The 14,931-nt window shown below is 35.8% G+C and overlaps 1 protein-coding gene across 1 annotated transcript in view; it reads right to left on the minus strand.

The window, feature by feature from the left end:
* The window catches only part of CFAP47 (cilia and flagella associated protein 47), a 546,469-nt gene that overhangs the window by 346,252 nt on the left and 185,286 nt on the right, over positions 1 to 14,931 (minus strand). The window contains exons 28-30 of the mRNA XM_053891727.1: positions 13,173 to 13,298; positions 11,770 to 12,001; positions 707 to 928 (exon numbers count right to left, since the gene is read on the minus strand). Coding sequence (XP_053747702.1) covers positions 707 to 928; positions 11,770 to 12,001; positions 13,173 to 13,298 — 580 coding nt within the window. The remainder of the gene's footprint in view (positions 1 to 706; positions 929 to 11,769; positions 12,002 to 13,172; positions 13,299 to 14,931) is intronic.

Genomic DNA, 14,931 nt, shown 5'->3' on the forward strand with positions numbered 1-14,931 from the left:
CACTCTCCTCAGACTTTTAATAAACATTGCTTTTCCATTTCTTGCTCACTCACCATTTAATCTCTGCAGAGGAATACAGACATTATAATGACAAGTATTTTTCCTATATTTTCTATCAACCATTTATGGAAATTTTCACTTGCTGATTATTTTAGTACTAAAAACCTTACCAATGCAGACTAAAAATTCACAGTGTAACTTGAGCTTATACGAACAGTATTCTGAGAAATAAACTTACTGGTTTCATCACTCTTTAGTTCTATGGATTTATATATTTATCTATGTGAGAATTCTCAAAGTGAGGTCATAGATAAGAAGAATCAGTATTACTTAAAACTGTTATAAATGCAAATTCACATCATAAACTCTGTGGGTTAAGGGCCAGCAACTCACTTAACATGCTATCATAATGATTTGGATGGATGATAAAGCTTAAGAATAATTGCCTTAGACTATCAATCCCATAGCTCATGAAATATTTATTTTCTATTATTTTTCTATTATTTTATTTTTTATTACTTTTACAGATATATATATGTGTGTGTATATATATGTGTGTGTGTGTGTATATATTATATATGTAATATATATAGGAAACTTAGTAAATATTTTATAAAAAGATAAATGATACCAAAATCTACCCATCTACTTATGTATCTATCCAAGCCAATATTACATGTTTAAATTAGCATATCCATGCTCTTACTTGAGAAAGTCAAGAAGTGAAGAATGTTGAAAATGAAGTTGAATCACCCTTTCAGTATAATCCACAGGTAAAGACTGACTTGAATGAATTCCAGGTGGCAGTTTTCCACTCAAGTGTAGTATCACATCATAAATGGTCTTATTATATTTGGAAAAGTCATTCAGTCTGGAAAATTTTTGGGATGGCGAGGCTGATGAGTAAAATTGCATTTTATACACCTCCCTATGAGAAAATAATTTTGAAATTTAAAAAATCTCATAATGTTATATTATGAAAAAAATGTTCAATGACTAAATAAAATTCTATTTACAATCAAATAGGGCATTATAAAGCTCATCTTATTCAGCTACCATTTGTTAGTAAAAATTAGATGTTTTGATTACCCCAGAAGTTTCCATAATTTCTTTTATTTTTTGTTGTTGTTAAATTTTATTTTTAATGTTTATTTATTTCTGAGACAGAGAGAGACAGAGCATGAGTAGGGGAGGGGTAGAAAGAGAGGGAGACACAAAATCAGAAGCAGGATCCAGGCTCTGAGCTGTCAGCACAGAGCCCGACGCAGGGCTCGAACTCACAGACCTCGAGATCATGACCTGGGCTGAAGTTGGACACTTAACCAACTGAGCCACCCAGGCACCCCTCCATATCTTCTTTTAAACACACATTATTATCTAACATTACAATTGTCAAGTCTGTAAGATTGGATTGTGATTAGAAAATGTAAGTACTTTGGAGAAACAGTATAGGGATTAAGTCCTGGACCCAGCAACTAGTAGCTGGTTGCAAAGTTATCCAAACTCACTGAACTCAAATTTGATACCATTTAAATTAAAGAAAATAGGGGCACCTGGGTAGCTCAGTCGGTTAAGCACCTGACTTTGGCTCAGGTCATGATCTCATGGCTCATGAGGTTCAGCCCCACATTGGGCTGTGTGCTGACAGCTCGGAGCCTGGAGCCTGCTTCAGATTCTGGGTCTCCCCCTCTCTCTGCCCCTTCCCCGCTCACTTTCTCTCTCTCTCCTTCAAAAATAAACATTAAAAAAATTTTTTTTAAGATAATAATGCCTATAATAGTTTTCAAAACAGATGTCAAACAATCAGCACACATGTATACACAAAAACAAATTTACACATATATTTCAATTTAAATTTTAACCATTAAAAGGACACATCCTGCAAATTGGCCTCATAAGTGGAGATTTACATTTTAAAGATAATCCCAGAGAGCTATTGTTCCTATACATGTCTCTGTTCTTTATATAAGACAGTGCAATCTCTCTTACCTGATACCTCCTTCAGTGAATTATAATGCATGGTAATTTTTAAATGGAGTAAAAAAAAATCCAACCAACTCTTGCTGTCTATAGTTTATTAATTATCTAATACTACGCTATCTGTTGGCTAGCCATCAAAATGTATTACTAACTTAGACTGAGAAATAAAAAGTGCTCAAGGGGCCATTTTGAATGGCAGTTGTCCAGTTTGGTAGCTAGTAGGTCTGTGTTGTATATTACAGGAGAAAGTATATTGATTTATGTAAGGGTACAACTGCCATTACTCAAACTCTGGCTCTTACTCTGTGGCTTTATGGAAGTTACTTGACATCTCTGTCATAAGTAATATATCTAATAGAGCTAGTATATCCTGAAGTTACCAACAAACAAATATGTCATGGAAAAAAATGAACACCCTAAAATATTGCTATAAAAATTATGAAAAAGATAAATGATCTAAACAGAAATAAAACATAACCAGACTATAACTAAAGAAGGAGAAAAAGCAACAAGTTGAATAAAAAGAGAAAGAAACAATACATAATATAAACAGACACAAAGGGGCCCCACAGATTATAGCTTTGCTTTTTTTTTTTAAATTTATTTATTTGAGACAGAGAGAGCATACACTCACGCATGCACACACACAAGTGCAAGTGAGGGAAGGGTAGAGAGAGAGGGAGAGAGAGAATCCCAAGCAGGTTCTACACTGTTAGAGCAGAGCCAGACACGGAGCTCAAACCCATGAACCATGAGATCAGACCTGAGCTGAAACCAAGAGTCAGAAGCTTAACCAAATGAGCCACCTAGGTGCCCCCAGATTATAGTTTTAAGACACAGATATTACTTATTTTTATTTATTTAATTTTAGAAAGAGAGAGAGAGGGAGAGTGGGGGAGAGGGGCAGAGGGGTAAGAGAAAGAATCTTAAGCAGGCTCCACATGCGGTGTGGAGTCCAACGTGAACTCTATCCTATAACCCTGGGATCATTTCTTGAGCCGTACGTTCAACCAACTGAGTCACCCAGGTGCCCAAGACACAGATTTTAAAGCAATTATATGCACTATGATTAAGATTAAGAATTTTGTCATCAGGGCATGTGGGTGGCTCCATTGGTTAAGCATCTGACTCTTGATTTTGGCTCAGGTCACGATCTTGTGATTTGTGAGTTCAAGCCCCACATCAGTCTCTGAGCAGCCTGCTTGGTATTCTCTCTCTCCCCCTATCTGTTCCTTCCCCACTTCTCTCTCTCTCTCTCAAAATAATTGAATAAACTTAAAAAAAAAAGAATTTTGTCATCAAAAGCTTCAGATTCTGTGTCTCTCCCTCTCTCTGCCCTTCCCCTGCTTGTGCTTTGCCTCTCTCTCTCGCTTTCAAAAATACACAAACATTAAAAAAATAAAAATATATATATATATATATAAATGGAAAATTTATACACAAATCCAGTAAGTAAAATTATGAAAGCAATGACTGAAGTTAACAGCCGACTAAATCAAGTGAAGAGAAAATTGATGCAATGAAATATAGGCCATAGGAAAGCATCCATATTGCAACACAGAGGGACAAAAGGATGAAAAATACAGAAGAGTGAGCAAAGCAGAGGGGCCCAAAAGAATGAGGGAGTCCCATAATTGAAAGGATATTGACAACTTTCCAAAATTGACAAAAAATGAAACCAGACGAAAGAATCCCTATGAACCCCGATAACTACAAAGAACAGGCTCTTTATGACACAACATTTTCAAACAACCAAGAACATGTGAAAATTTTCTTAATATCAAGAGCAGTAAGATGTTAGTTCAAACCACATACATTAGAAGGAGGTGATACTGAAAAGACGCACAACATTAACTATTCTTAGGATAAAGAGCAAGTAGAACTTGCATATTTGACCTGTGGGAGTTGCAATTGGTACACCCATCCTGGAAAATTGCTTAGAAGTATCTTCTAAAGGTGATCATATTTCTAAATTCCTTTTTTATTTATTTATTTTTTTGAGAGAGAGAGAGAGAGAGAGAGAACGTGCATGAGCAGGGGGAGGGGCAGAGAAAGAGAGAGAGAGAGAGAGAGAGGGAGGGAGGGAGAGAGAGAGAGCGAGCGAGCATAAGTAGGCTCTGTGCCATCAGCACAAAGCCTGATGCGGAGCTTGAACTCACGAACCATGAGATCATGACCCTAACCAAAACCAAGACTCAGACGCTTAACAGACTGAGCCACCCAGACAACCACCCCCCCCCCCGTTTTTCTAAAGAAATTTTTTAAAGGTGATATTTCTATGTTGCGATCTGGCAATTTCACTTATATATATATGCCTTTCAGAAATATGTAACAAAAGACATATATCAAAATTTCCATAGTGGCATTATTCATAATAGAAAACTCCAAAAGCCAGTGAAATATCTATGAACAGAATGGAGAAATTATAGAATATTCAGACAATGGCCTAGTGTACAACATTACTACTATTCTACTACTAAATGCTAAAATGAATCACATGAACATAATACTAAGAGAAAAAAAAATCCAGATGCTACAAAAAAATGCAAACTGTATGATTCTTTCTATGTAAAATTCAGCAACACACAAAACTAATATTTGGTCTTAGAATTCAGGATAATTGTTACTACTCTGGGAGGTGGAAGGGAAGTGGAGGTGGCAGGGACTCGGGGATGTGAGCAATGGACTAGTTCCTTGTCTAAGTGGCAGCTATACACATGTTCACATAGTTGTAATTCTGTCCATATGTTACATAGTGACAAAAATTATGAAAATTCAAACAGAGAACTTAAACTCTGGAGTTTACCAATTTATGCTTGGATGATAAAACTGAAAAAATAAATAAATAAAAAGGCAAGGAAATGATTGCCCATAAAAGTCAAGCTAGTAATTTTCTTACAGTTATAGAGATTTGGTAGATTGTGAGGTTCATAAGAGGCTTCTGGGGTGCTGTCAAATTGATAGGTGCACAGGGGCTTGCTCTAGGAGTAAATTGAGGGGTTGTACTTGGTTTGTGAACCTTTCTCTATGTGTGTTTTATTTCATGATTTAAAGCATCACGAGGAAACAGCTTGGGTCTTCAAATTTCCTCTAGCACGTGAAGATTGACCAAAATTAGCTACAAAAATACTGCCCTCAGGTTTGTTAGAGGAAAAGGTGATGTTGCTCGTCAATAACTGAATTGTCCATTGGGAGCACAAATTATGATGCATAAACGAGAGTATTTTCTTTAATATCTATATGTACGCATATCCCACATATGTAAACTTCGTATCAATTAAAACCTCGATAATTAATTGTTAACCATATTCCTTGTCTTCTCGTTTACATAATAAGATGGTAAATGATTTTAAGTTTCTGTTTCAATTCTGAGAGTGCCCCTACTTTGGAAATTGAAAATATGCACAAGCAGGGGCGCCTGGGTGGATCAGTCAGTTGAGCGTCCGACTTCAGCTCAGGTCACGATCTCATTGTTTGTGGGTTCCAGCCCCACATCAGGCTCTGTGTGGACAACTCAGAGCCTGGTGCCTGCTTTGGATTCTGTGTGTCCCTCTCTCTCTGCCCCTCCCCTGCTTGTGCTCTTTCTCTCTCTCAAAAATAAATAATCATTAAAAAAAATTTTTTTTAAAGAAAATATGCACAAGCCAAAGGCTCGGTGTACCTGTGTCGTGATCTATCTTTTCATGTAAAGAAACCACCTGCCAATTACCACTATTGCCAACAAACAAGTAGTAAAATGGTTAAAGAAGGAAACTAACTGGAAAAAAATTGTAAAATGATCCCTCATTCTTAGAGTAATGTGAAGAAGTGAAAAGAACTCAGGGAAGCCAAGTCTAATCAGTTATTTAACTGGTTTCATTCTAACACTCTCAGTCTAAAGACACGTTTTTGTGACTTTTTTGGAGATGGTTGGCAGAAAGAATAGGCAGGCTGCCCAGAAATAGAGGTGAAACTTTATGTTTATATTATTAAATTTATCAGTGATCTTGCCAGCAGCTCAAAGTGGCAAAGACAAAAGCATACCATACACACACACACTCACGCTTTTTAGTAAACATCAGAAGTTCCTGCATCAAGCTGTCAAAAAATCCTGTGCAAGGGAAGGAGAAATATTATTAATGAAATATCATTTGTATGAGTGCTTGGAAAAGATGGGATTTGAATTTACTTTCCACCACCAAATAGAAGAGTTGGTGAATACAATACAGGAAGTCAGAAATATTTAACGCTACTAACATAATCCTAATTTAATTTAATGTTAACAGCTAACATTTACTGAATACTTACTAGGTCCCAACCTCTGTTTTAATAAAGGTATTTCCTCTTTTAAATGTCACAACAACCCAATAAGGTAGGTATTATCATTACCTCCTTTTTACAAATAAGGACTCAGAGGCAATGAAAAATATTTTATTTGGCATGCTCTCATTATGAATGGTAGAACATTTCAATGATTCATTTGATTTCCTGTGAGAGTCTATACATTTACACTAAATGAGAACTTCTGCAATGGAATGTAGCTTTGAAACAATTTCCCCTTTGAACCTATTCCCCCAGGCTTCCTGAGAGGCATTCCCAGATGTGCTCTTAGTGTGTGGCAACTGGAAGGTGATACATGTTGGAATGGAAGTGCAGACTAGCACTGAGATGTACTGCAATCACTTCTCCCAGATGCACTGGAATTTCCAATATGATTTAAATGTTTCTGTGGTCAGTTGCATAGAGACCTTCCCAAGCAGTGTCTGGAAAAAATGTGAATTTCCACAAGTCATCCAAGTTAACGTTAGGGGACTATGATATTTAGTACATTTCCTCTGATGATTTCTGGAACATAAATTGTGCTCTCTCATAGTTTCCAATAGCTATATCCATCTTTTGGTGATTTGGGAAAGGGCTGAAAATAAATAATATGTAAGGGCCTCGAAGAACTGAAAACAGACTACTAATCAATAAAGGTAATCTCTTCAAATAATTGGTTTCTGCTATTCCACCTGAATATCTCCCAAATCAACAAATGAAATGGTCCATATTGCCTGTCTGCTGCAAATTGGTGTTTGTAAAGAGTGAAATTACCTGAGATAATACATCAATAAAGCAGCATTTCTGACAACCCATATCTTCAGGTTCAAGAAAGGTGATGCATAAATATGTCAAAAAATGTTCAATAATGTTAAAAGGAAAACAAAAAGTTTCTGATACCCACGCTATAATTCACAATGAATTCTAGTCTTCCAAGTTTTATATCCTGTAGTAGATGACCCTCCAGTCGGGGGGTTAGTGCATATAAGGCCAGGCAATTCAGTTTCCCTGCTAACATGGCTGACTTCAGTAAAATTCATGGCTTGCTCAGGAATTTGAGCTTCATTTGGTCTGAAATCCTAGATGTGGCCTGTACACATTAGGGTTACATAACTCTCCTCAGTTCTAGACTACTGTATTCTTAATCTTCTTGAACTAATATACCTAACCATAGGTACATATAGTGTTCAGCCTAAAGCTAAAGACAAAAGTGGAGCTCACGTCTTTCAAGTATTAAAGTTTCCTAAATCCTATTCATTCATTTATTTATTTATTTATTTATTTAATTGATTTGGGTTCACACCCAGTGTGGAGTCCAACACAGGGTTTGAACCTACAACCCTGAGATCAAGACCTGAGCTGAGATCAAGAGTCAGGCACTTAAACAAATGAGCCACCCAGGCACCCCATAAAGTTTTCTAAATCTTAATGTGATCCTGTAATAATTGAAAAGTGGAATGATGCTTAAAAGTACTGGCACTGGGGGGGGGGGGGGGGGTAGAATGGTGGGGTTCAAATCCTGGCTCTGCTATTTATCAGGTGATTGACTTTGAGAAAGTTGCTTATTCTCTCTCCAGTTCCTCCAGTTCCTCATCGGTAAAATGGGGATAACTATAGTACCTACCTCACAGGTCATTCATTGTAAAGAATACTCACAAAGCACATATAATTATACCTTTTTCATAGTTAAGAGTCTAATACATATGAACCATTATCATTAACAAAATACCATCACAAAATTATTTTTAAATTTTTTTTAATCTTTATTTTTGAGAGAGAGAGAGAGAAACAGAGTGTGAGTCGGGGAGCGGGCAGAGAGAAAGGGAAACACGGAATCTGAAACAGGCCCCAGTCTCTGAGTTGTCAGCACAGAGCCTGACCGTGGGGCTCGAACTCATAGACTGTGAGATCATGACCTGAGCTGAAGTGGGACGCTTAACCGACTGAGCCACCCAGGCGCCCCACAAAATGATTTTTACAGGAATAAGGTAGGAAACATATTTCAAAGCAAGTTCAGTAGATGGATTATTAGACCACAATAATGAAAGCAATAACAGAAATGATAGGTCATTAAGCTCGGATAAACAGAAGAGTAAAACTTCAGCAAACTACGAGAAAGAGCAACTTTCTGCTCAGGATAATAAAATGAACATATGTGCTCATCTTCTCTCCCTCTCAAAATGTTTCTGAAATGTCAGAAAGACTGGAGACCTTTAAAAACACTCAAATTGGGGAAAGAACCATTAGTATACCAACCTGAAGAATATCTATAAAATAAAGAATTGTACTGAGGAATAAGTTAAAATGATGGACTGCACAGCAGTAGGCTACAGGGGGAAAGGACGCCATTTTTCCTAAAGGAACTTAAGAGAGACACCAACATTACAGCTGGCAGATACAGAAGGAGGAAGTGACCTCTGGTACAGAAATCGTGATGATTAATTCAAATGCTATATGTGGAAAAGATATTTGAGAAGGCATGCATCCATAAAACACAAAAAAGGATGCTATTATTAAAGTTAAAGAGGAAAGAAGGGAGAACGGGAGGGAGGAAGGAATAAAGAACAGAGTTCCTGGAAAACAAAACTATAAAAACCAACTTAAAAATTTTATAGAAGACTGGAAGAGCAAGTGAAAGTGATCTACAAACTTAAGAAAGCAAAGACAGAGAAATATGTCCAGTTATATCGCAGGACATAACTGAAAGTGGTATAAAGGATCAGTCACGCAGGTCCTCCATCATTCTAAAATGAGATTGAGAGAGACAACAGAGAAAAATAGACAAAATAGAGGACAGGAAATAGGAGGCATGGAAGAATAGTCGAAAGACGAGTTTTCTAAGTGAAAGGGCCTAAAGAATACCAAGTAGATTGAATGATATAAAATATTCCCACACTCGGATTTTATTTCATAAACTGCAGAATACATTAGCAGAGAAATGGGAACCATAAAATAATTCTGAGAGAATGAACATGGTACTCACAAAATATGACATCGGACTTCTTATCAGAAAAACTGAGTGATTTTAGATGATGGGGTGATGTAGGAAACATTGAGGTGGGGGGTTCAAAGATGGGCAACATTTGGTTTGGGGCACCTTTTTTTTCAGGGCTAGAAAGGTCCCCATATTCTCTAGAACTGTCTTCCCCCAAGCAGTACCCAAAGACATGAGCTGTTTCCCACTTATCAAAATAGCAAGATACTCAAATCCATCAGGGAACAACCAGACCAGCAATGTAACTCATGACTAGGGATATAAAATAGAAAACTTACTAGAAAATCATCTAAAACTAAAATAGATTTTTAAAAGCTTTTATTATTTGATGCAGTGATCCCAACTCTGAAATCCTTCCTATGTAACATCCAGAAATATCTGCTACCACTTAAACCATACATTGGATCTTTTTTTTTTAATGTTTATTTATTTTTGAGAGAAAGAGAGCACGCGCCCACGCACACAAGTGGGGGAGGGTCAGAGAGACTGAGACACAGAATCTGAAGCAGGTACCAGGCTTTGAGCTGTCAGCACAGAGCCTGACACAGGGCTTGAACTCACAAGCGGTGAGATCATGACCTGAGCCAAAGTTGGAAGCTTAACTGACTGAGCCACCTAGGCGCCCCAGATGTATTGAATTTCAGCACCATTTACATTACGAAAATATAGAACAAAATAACATAAGTAAATGCCCCAAAGTTAATGTGAGTGGGCAAGTATTCAAGACCACAGAAATCCAACAACACATTATACAACAATTTAGCAATCATTATAGTAAAAGTATATAGAAAATAGAAAATTAAAATTAAAATAATACACTTTATTAAAAATAAAAAGAAAATGAGGGCACATGGGTAGCTCAGGCAGTTAAGCATCTGACTTCAGCTCAGGTCATGATCTTGCAGTTTGTGAGTTCAAGCTCAATGTCAGGCTCTGTGCTGACAGCTCAGAGCCTGGAGCCTGCTTCAGAATCTCTGACTTCCTCTCTCTCTGCCCCTCCCCTGCTCACATTCTGTCTCTGAAAAAATAAATAAATGATAAAAACAACAACATCAACAACAACAACAACAACAAAGATGAGAATGTTTAATAGCAAAAATTCTGGGATGCACCCAACAAGGAATAATGAGATAAATTTATAGATCTGAAAATAATTAAACATACAATTCAAGTTTAAAGAAGTAAATTGTAAAGAAAAAATCAGCATTAAATAATTTAGAAAACACAGAAATGGATAAATTATTTCAAGTATTCATCATGTGAGACATAAAAGTTAAATAAATAAAAATTAAATGATGGGGCTTAGCCAGTTAAACGTTCGACTTCAGCTCAGGTCATGAGGTCATGATCTCACAGCTCATGAGTTCGAGTCCTGTGTAGGGCTCTGTGCTGACAGCTCAGAGCCTGGAGCCTGCTTTGGATTCTGTGTCTCCCTCTCGCTCTCTGCCCCTCCCCCCCTCGTGCTCTCTTTGTCTCTCTCAAAAAAAAAAAAGTTTTTTAAAATTAAATAAAAATTATAAATGAGCAAGAGACTATGAACATAAAAACAATAATACTAGCAGTCACTATTGTCAAATAATGAGTTGGAAATGTCTAATCAATGATTTCCCCTAAAATGAAAATACACCATTAAAATTTACTCAAAATAGGTACCATTTTCAGAACAAACACCAAAGGAGAAAACTGAAAAAGTTATTAACAGAATAACTTTTCTAAAAAATTCCCTGGAGTCAGATGATTGTATGATCAAGCCTGTACATTTTCAGTATATCTGCTGTATCAATTTTCCCCCAGCACAGGTAAAGATGAAATATTACTAACTCATTCTATGAAGCTGATATTGTCCCATTCATTTAAAAAACTGAAGAAGATAACTTATAGGAAAACTAGAGATTTAGCATAACCTACCTCGCTCCTAACTATAGAGGCAAAAATTCTACTATGGCCCTTCTAGTTACAGAGAACCACCACAGCAGCAAAGTTGCAACAAAGGTGGTGCCTAAATTCCAGTTTAAATTAACAACAGAATTAAATGATTTGATATAAACCAAGGCAGTTTATCTACTTTAGACATGCTGAGTCCTAAAAAGCACATAAAAGACTAATGTAAATATACCGTCTACCAGGCTATACTCTAGATCGAGAGCTGGTATTTCCTTAGCTATACATGGGGAATTTCCAAACTTTTTAAAATGTACAAGGGCTTTTCCTACCCATAGTTTACCCCTTCTCATTTGACAGAGGAGGAAACTGAGGTTAAGAGATTGTCAGTACTGACCTCAAATCATAAGATGTTTAGAAGAAATTAAAAATCACACGAATACTAAAGAATCTATATTTGCACTCTTTTGCTTTTCTGAATAGCGTCCTCATAATTTATGAGTGTAGAGCAAAATAATTTAACATTGTGTTTCACTTAAAACAACCTCAAAGAATATATTACATTTTATTATATGATACAAAGCAAGGGATTTAGAGAAACACCTAACTGTTACCTTCTTATAGTTTCTGGAATAGAAAGAGAATGGGGTCCTTCAGGCCAGCCAAAGAGACTGAACCAGGTCTGAGCAGCGTGTACAACCTTTTCAAAGAAGTCATATGCCTTTGTTCCTTCTTCAAGAGAAGAGAAGTGCTCATTTTTCTCCTCCTTTTTCATAGATTTATCTTTGTCTTCCTTTGAGGTTTTACTTTTGCCCGAGTTCAATCTTTCAGGTATTATTTCGATTCCTAAAATTCACATTTGTTTGTAAAAAAACAAACAAACAAAAAAGAGTTACATCACCAGAGAGTAAAACATCTTGTCAGCTATTGCTATTTGCATGTAGACAAATAAAGCTCATTCTACAAATTATTCAATGCTCTCAAAGAAATTCTGAGTCAACTGATTGTATCTTAAAAATACAAAAATAGATTTGTTTGCAAAGACCTAAAAGAAATACTTTAAAAATAGATGAGTTTCAACAAAGAAAATCATTAAACTTTCTTCTTGTCATAATGGTGAAAACATTCCCCAAAATGAAACGTTTCATTTTCAATTACATATGTAAACTATTTCGACAATTCTTCATTTCCACTTATTAGAATTAAACCTTAGCTGAAAAACTCATAGAAACAAAATATTGGTTTCATATTCAAAATGACTATATATCCAAGAGAAGTACTTCAATAAAACAAAACATCTCAAGTTATAGAAATTTTCAATATAAAATGATTTTGTTTTTTTTTCTCAAAAATATCTATGTAATGGCACAAGCACACACTCATTTAAAAACCTCACAATATTTAATTGGGTTTGGTCCATTCAGTAAACAGGAACATTTTCAATATTACTCATTCTAGAGAAAATAATATTTGAATAGTTCATTACAAATGATAATACCAAATTTGCATATTTATCTATTTCTCTGTGCTCATCTGTTTCTAAGACAGGTAATACTAGATCCAGCTGAACAAATAACAGACAAACCGCTAGTTTGGAAGTTCCCTAACTATACAGAGAGTACAGGGGATGTCACAGCAGATTCACAGGGGCTCTACAGGATATTTAGCATTTTAGTTAAATATCACTACAACATATGCTGGTGATCACATGAATTACTACTCTTTGGTTTTTCAACCGAACTATTTAATAAACGGAACTGCTTGGCACATCTTCTGACCTAGGGGGAAAGTAATGAGATAGGAAGTACGCTGTGAACAAAAAACATCAGAGAATTTCTGCTCCAGATCATTGCAGACAGCTCCCAGAGCATATGACCCACTTGCAATTAATGAAAAATGCATGGTTTTCTTCATGGATTTCTTCTTACCTCATAAAGCCTAAGTTTTCAACTCAATAATATTAAATAGATCATGTTCATACTTGGTTTGCTCAGTACATTATTTATTTGCCACATACCAACAAATAATTTTTTCTTTGCAGGCTCAGCATCATTACATTTAGTGAAAGTAGAAGAGAGTAAACCAGCTTCTTGGTAGGGAAGCAACACATTTTCTCCACTCTTCACAGAAATGTCACTCTTATCTACAAATGACACATTGGAACATAGTAGGTCAACGAGCATTTGTGAAATGACTATCAAATTACTGAACCTGAATTTCATAATTATACGTAAAAATATATATTATATAATAAATATGAATATATACATATATAGAATAAATTTTTTTTAATGTTTTTATTAATTTTTGACACAGTGCACATGAGCAGGGGAGGGGCAGTGAGAGAGAGGGGGACAGAGGATCTGAAGCAGGTTCTGTGCTGACAGCACAGAGTCTGTTGTGGGGCTCAAACTCATGAACCTGATCATGACCTGAGCCAAAGTCGAACGCTTAACCCACTGAATCACCCAGGTGCCTCTAAAAAGTTTTTTTTTTTAAGTCTAAATGTCCATTATACTTAAAATAAGATGTCAAGAAAAAACACGATAAAGGCTGATATGGTTTTCTGAGTTGAATTAATTTTATTTAACAAGGCAACTATTATGGCATATCAAAGTTTTTAGGAAATGAACAATGCTCACCTTTAGGATAAACAAAGATGTGTAAACCATTTAAAATGTTTCTACAGTGAAATTTTTGGAATTATTAAATATGGTGCTCAAAAGTGAATATTAAGAAGAACATCACTAACAGAAGTAATTTCTTCTCAATTTTCTGAAACGAAATCACTGCTTCGTTATGAGCTGACACTATTTTGCACAGCTTTCAATCTCTATTCCAGCTACAGTTGCTGTCTATACACTAGAATTTGCCAACATGGTAATATGAACCCAGCCAAAGGCAATGCTAAGAAAAGGCAATAGATGTGAAAAGACCAGATTCCCTATCTACTTATCTATCTGTTCACATATGTATATACCTATGTATATTTGTATACATATATGCATAATGTAATCCTGTCAGAAAAACATGGCCTTTGCAGTTAGAAATTTCTAATTTGAAATCTTGGCACTACAACTCCTGAGCTATTAAACCATGGTATGTTCTACAAGATCTCTGAAACATGTTTTTATACATAAAATGAAACCAAACGTTCTGAGCTCATGAATTTGTTGTGAGGGTTACTTCACAGGCAATAACATAGATAAGTAAGCTGGTATATACGAAGTTTCTTCCATTCCTTCAATAAAAAGCCAATCAGATTTTGACAGAGAATCGTTATCGAGTAGGTGTGTATATCTCTGCAACATTACACTACTAAAGACTTCATTAAAATAAGCCTTAGAAAATTCAATGACAGAATGATTCATTGTGGATGCATTAGGCAATGTCTTTTCAACTTACTATCAAATGATAAAAAGTTCACAGTGGGGTACACACCCACATCTGTACCCTTCAACTAAAGTCAATGATTCATATAACAGTTTTTATTTAGCATATTAGCTATAAGAAATAAATCATACTGCTTTAATTTTTGATTTACTTAATATGTTTTAAGATTTCACCTTTATTGAACATATCATACTCTAGGGCACAGTAGCTAAGTGTGTAGGCTCCGAGGCCTTACAAATTTGGTTAGAATTCCCTGGGGCAAACTGTTCAAACTCTTTATGACTCAGTTTCTTAATCTGTTAAGTGAAATTAATAAGAGTATCAACTCAGTCGTTGGGGGAACTAAATGAAATAACAAATATAAGGTAGTTAGCAGAGTACCC

This window comes from Panthera pardus, unplaced genomic scaffold (genome assembly GCF_024362965.1).
Source record: "Panthera pardus isolate Hobbes unplaced genomic scaffold, ASM2436296v1 HiC_scaffold_27, whole genome shotgun sequence".
In the NCBI taxonomy this organism is placed as follows: domain Eukaryota; kingdom Metazoa; phylum Chordata; class Mammalia; order Carnivora; family Felidae; genus Panthera; species Panthera pardus.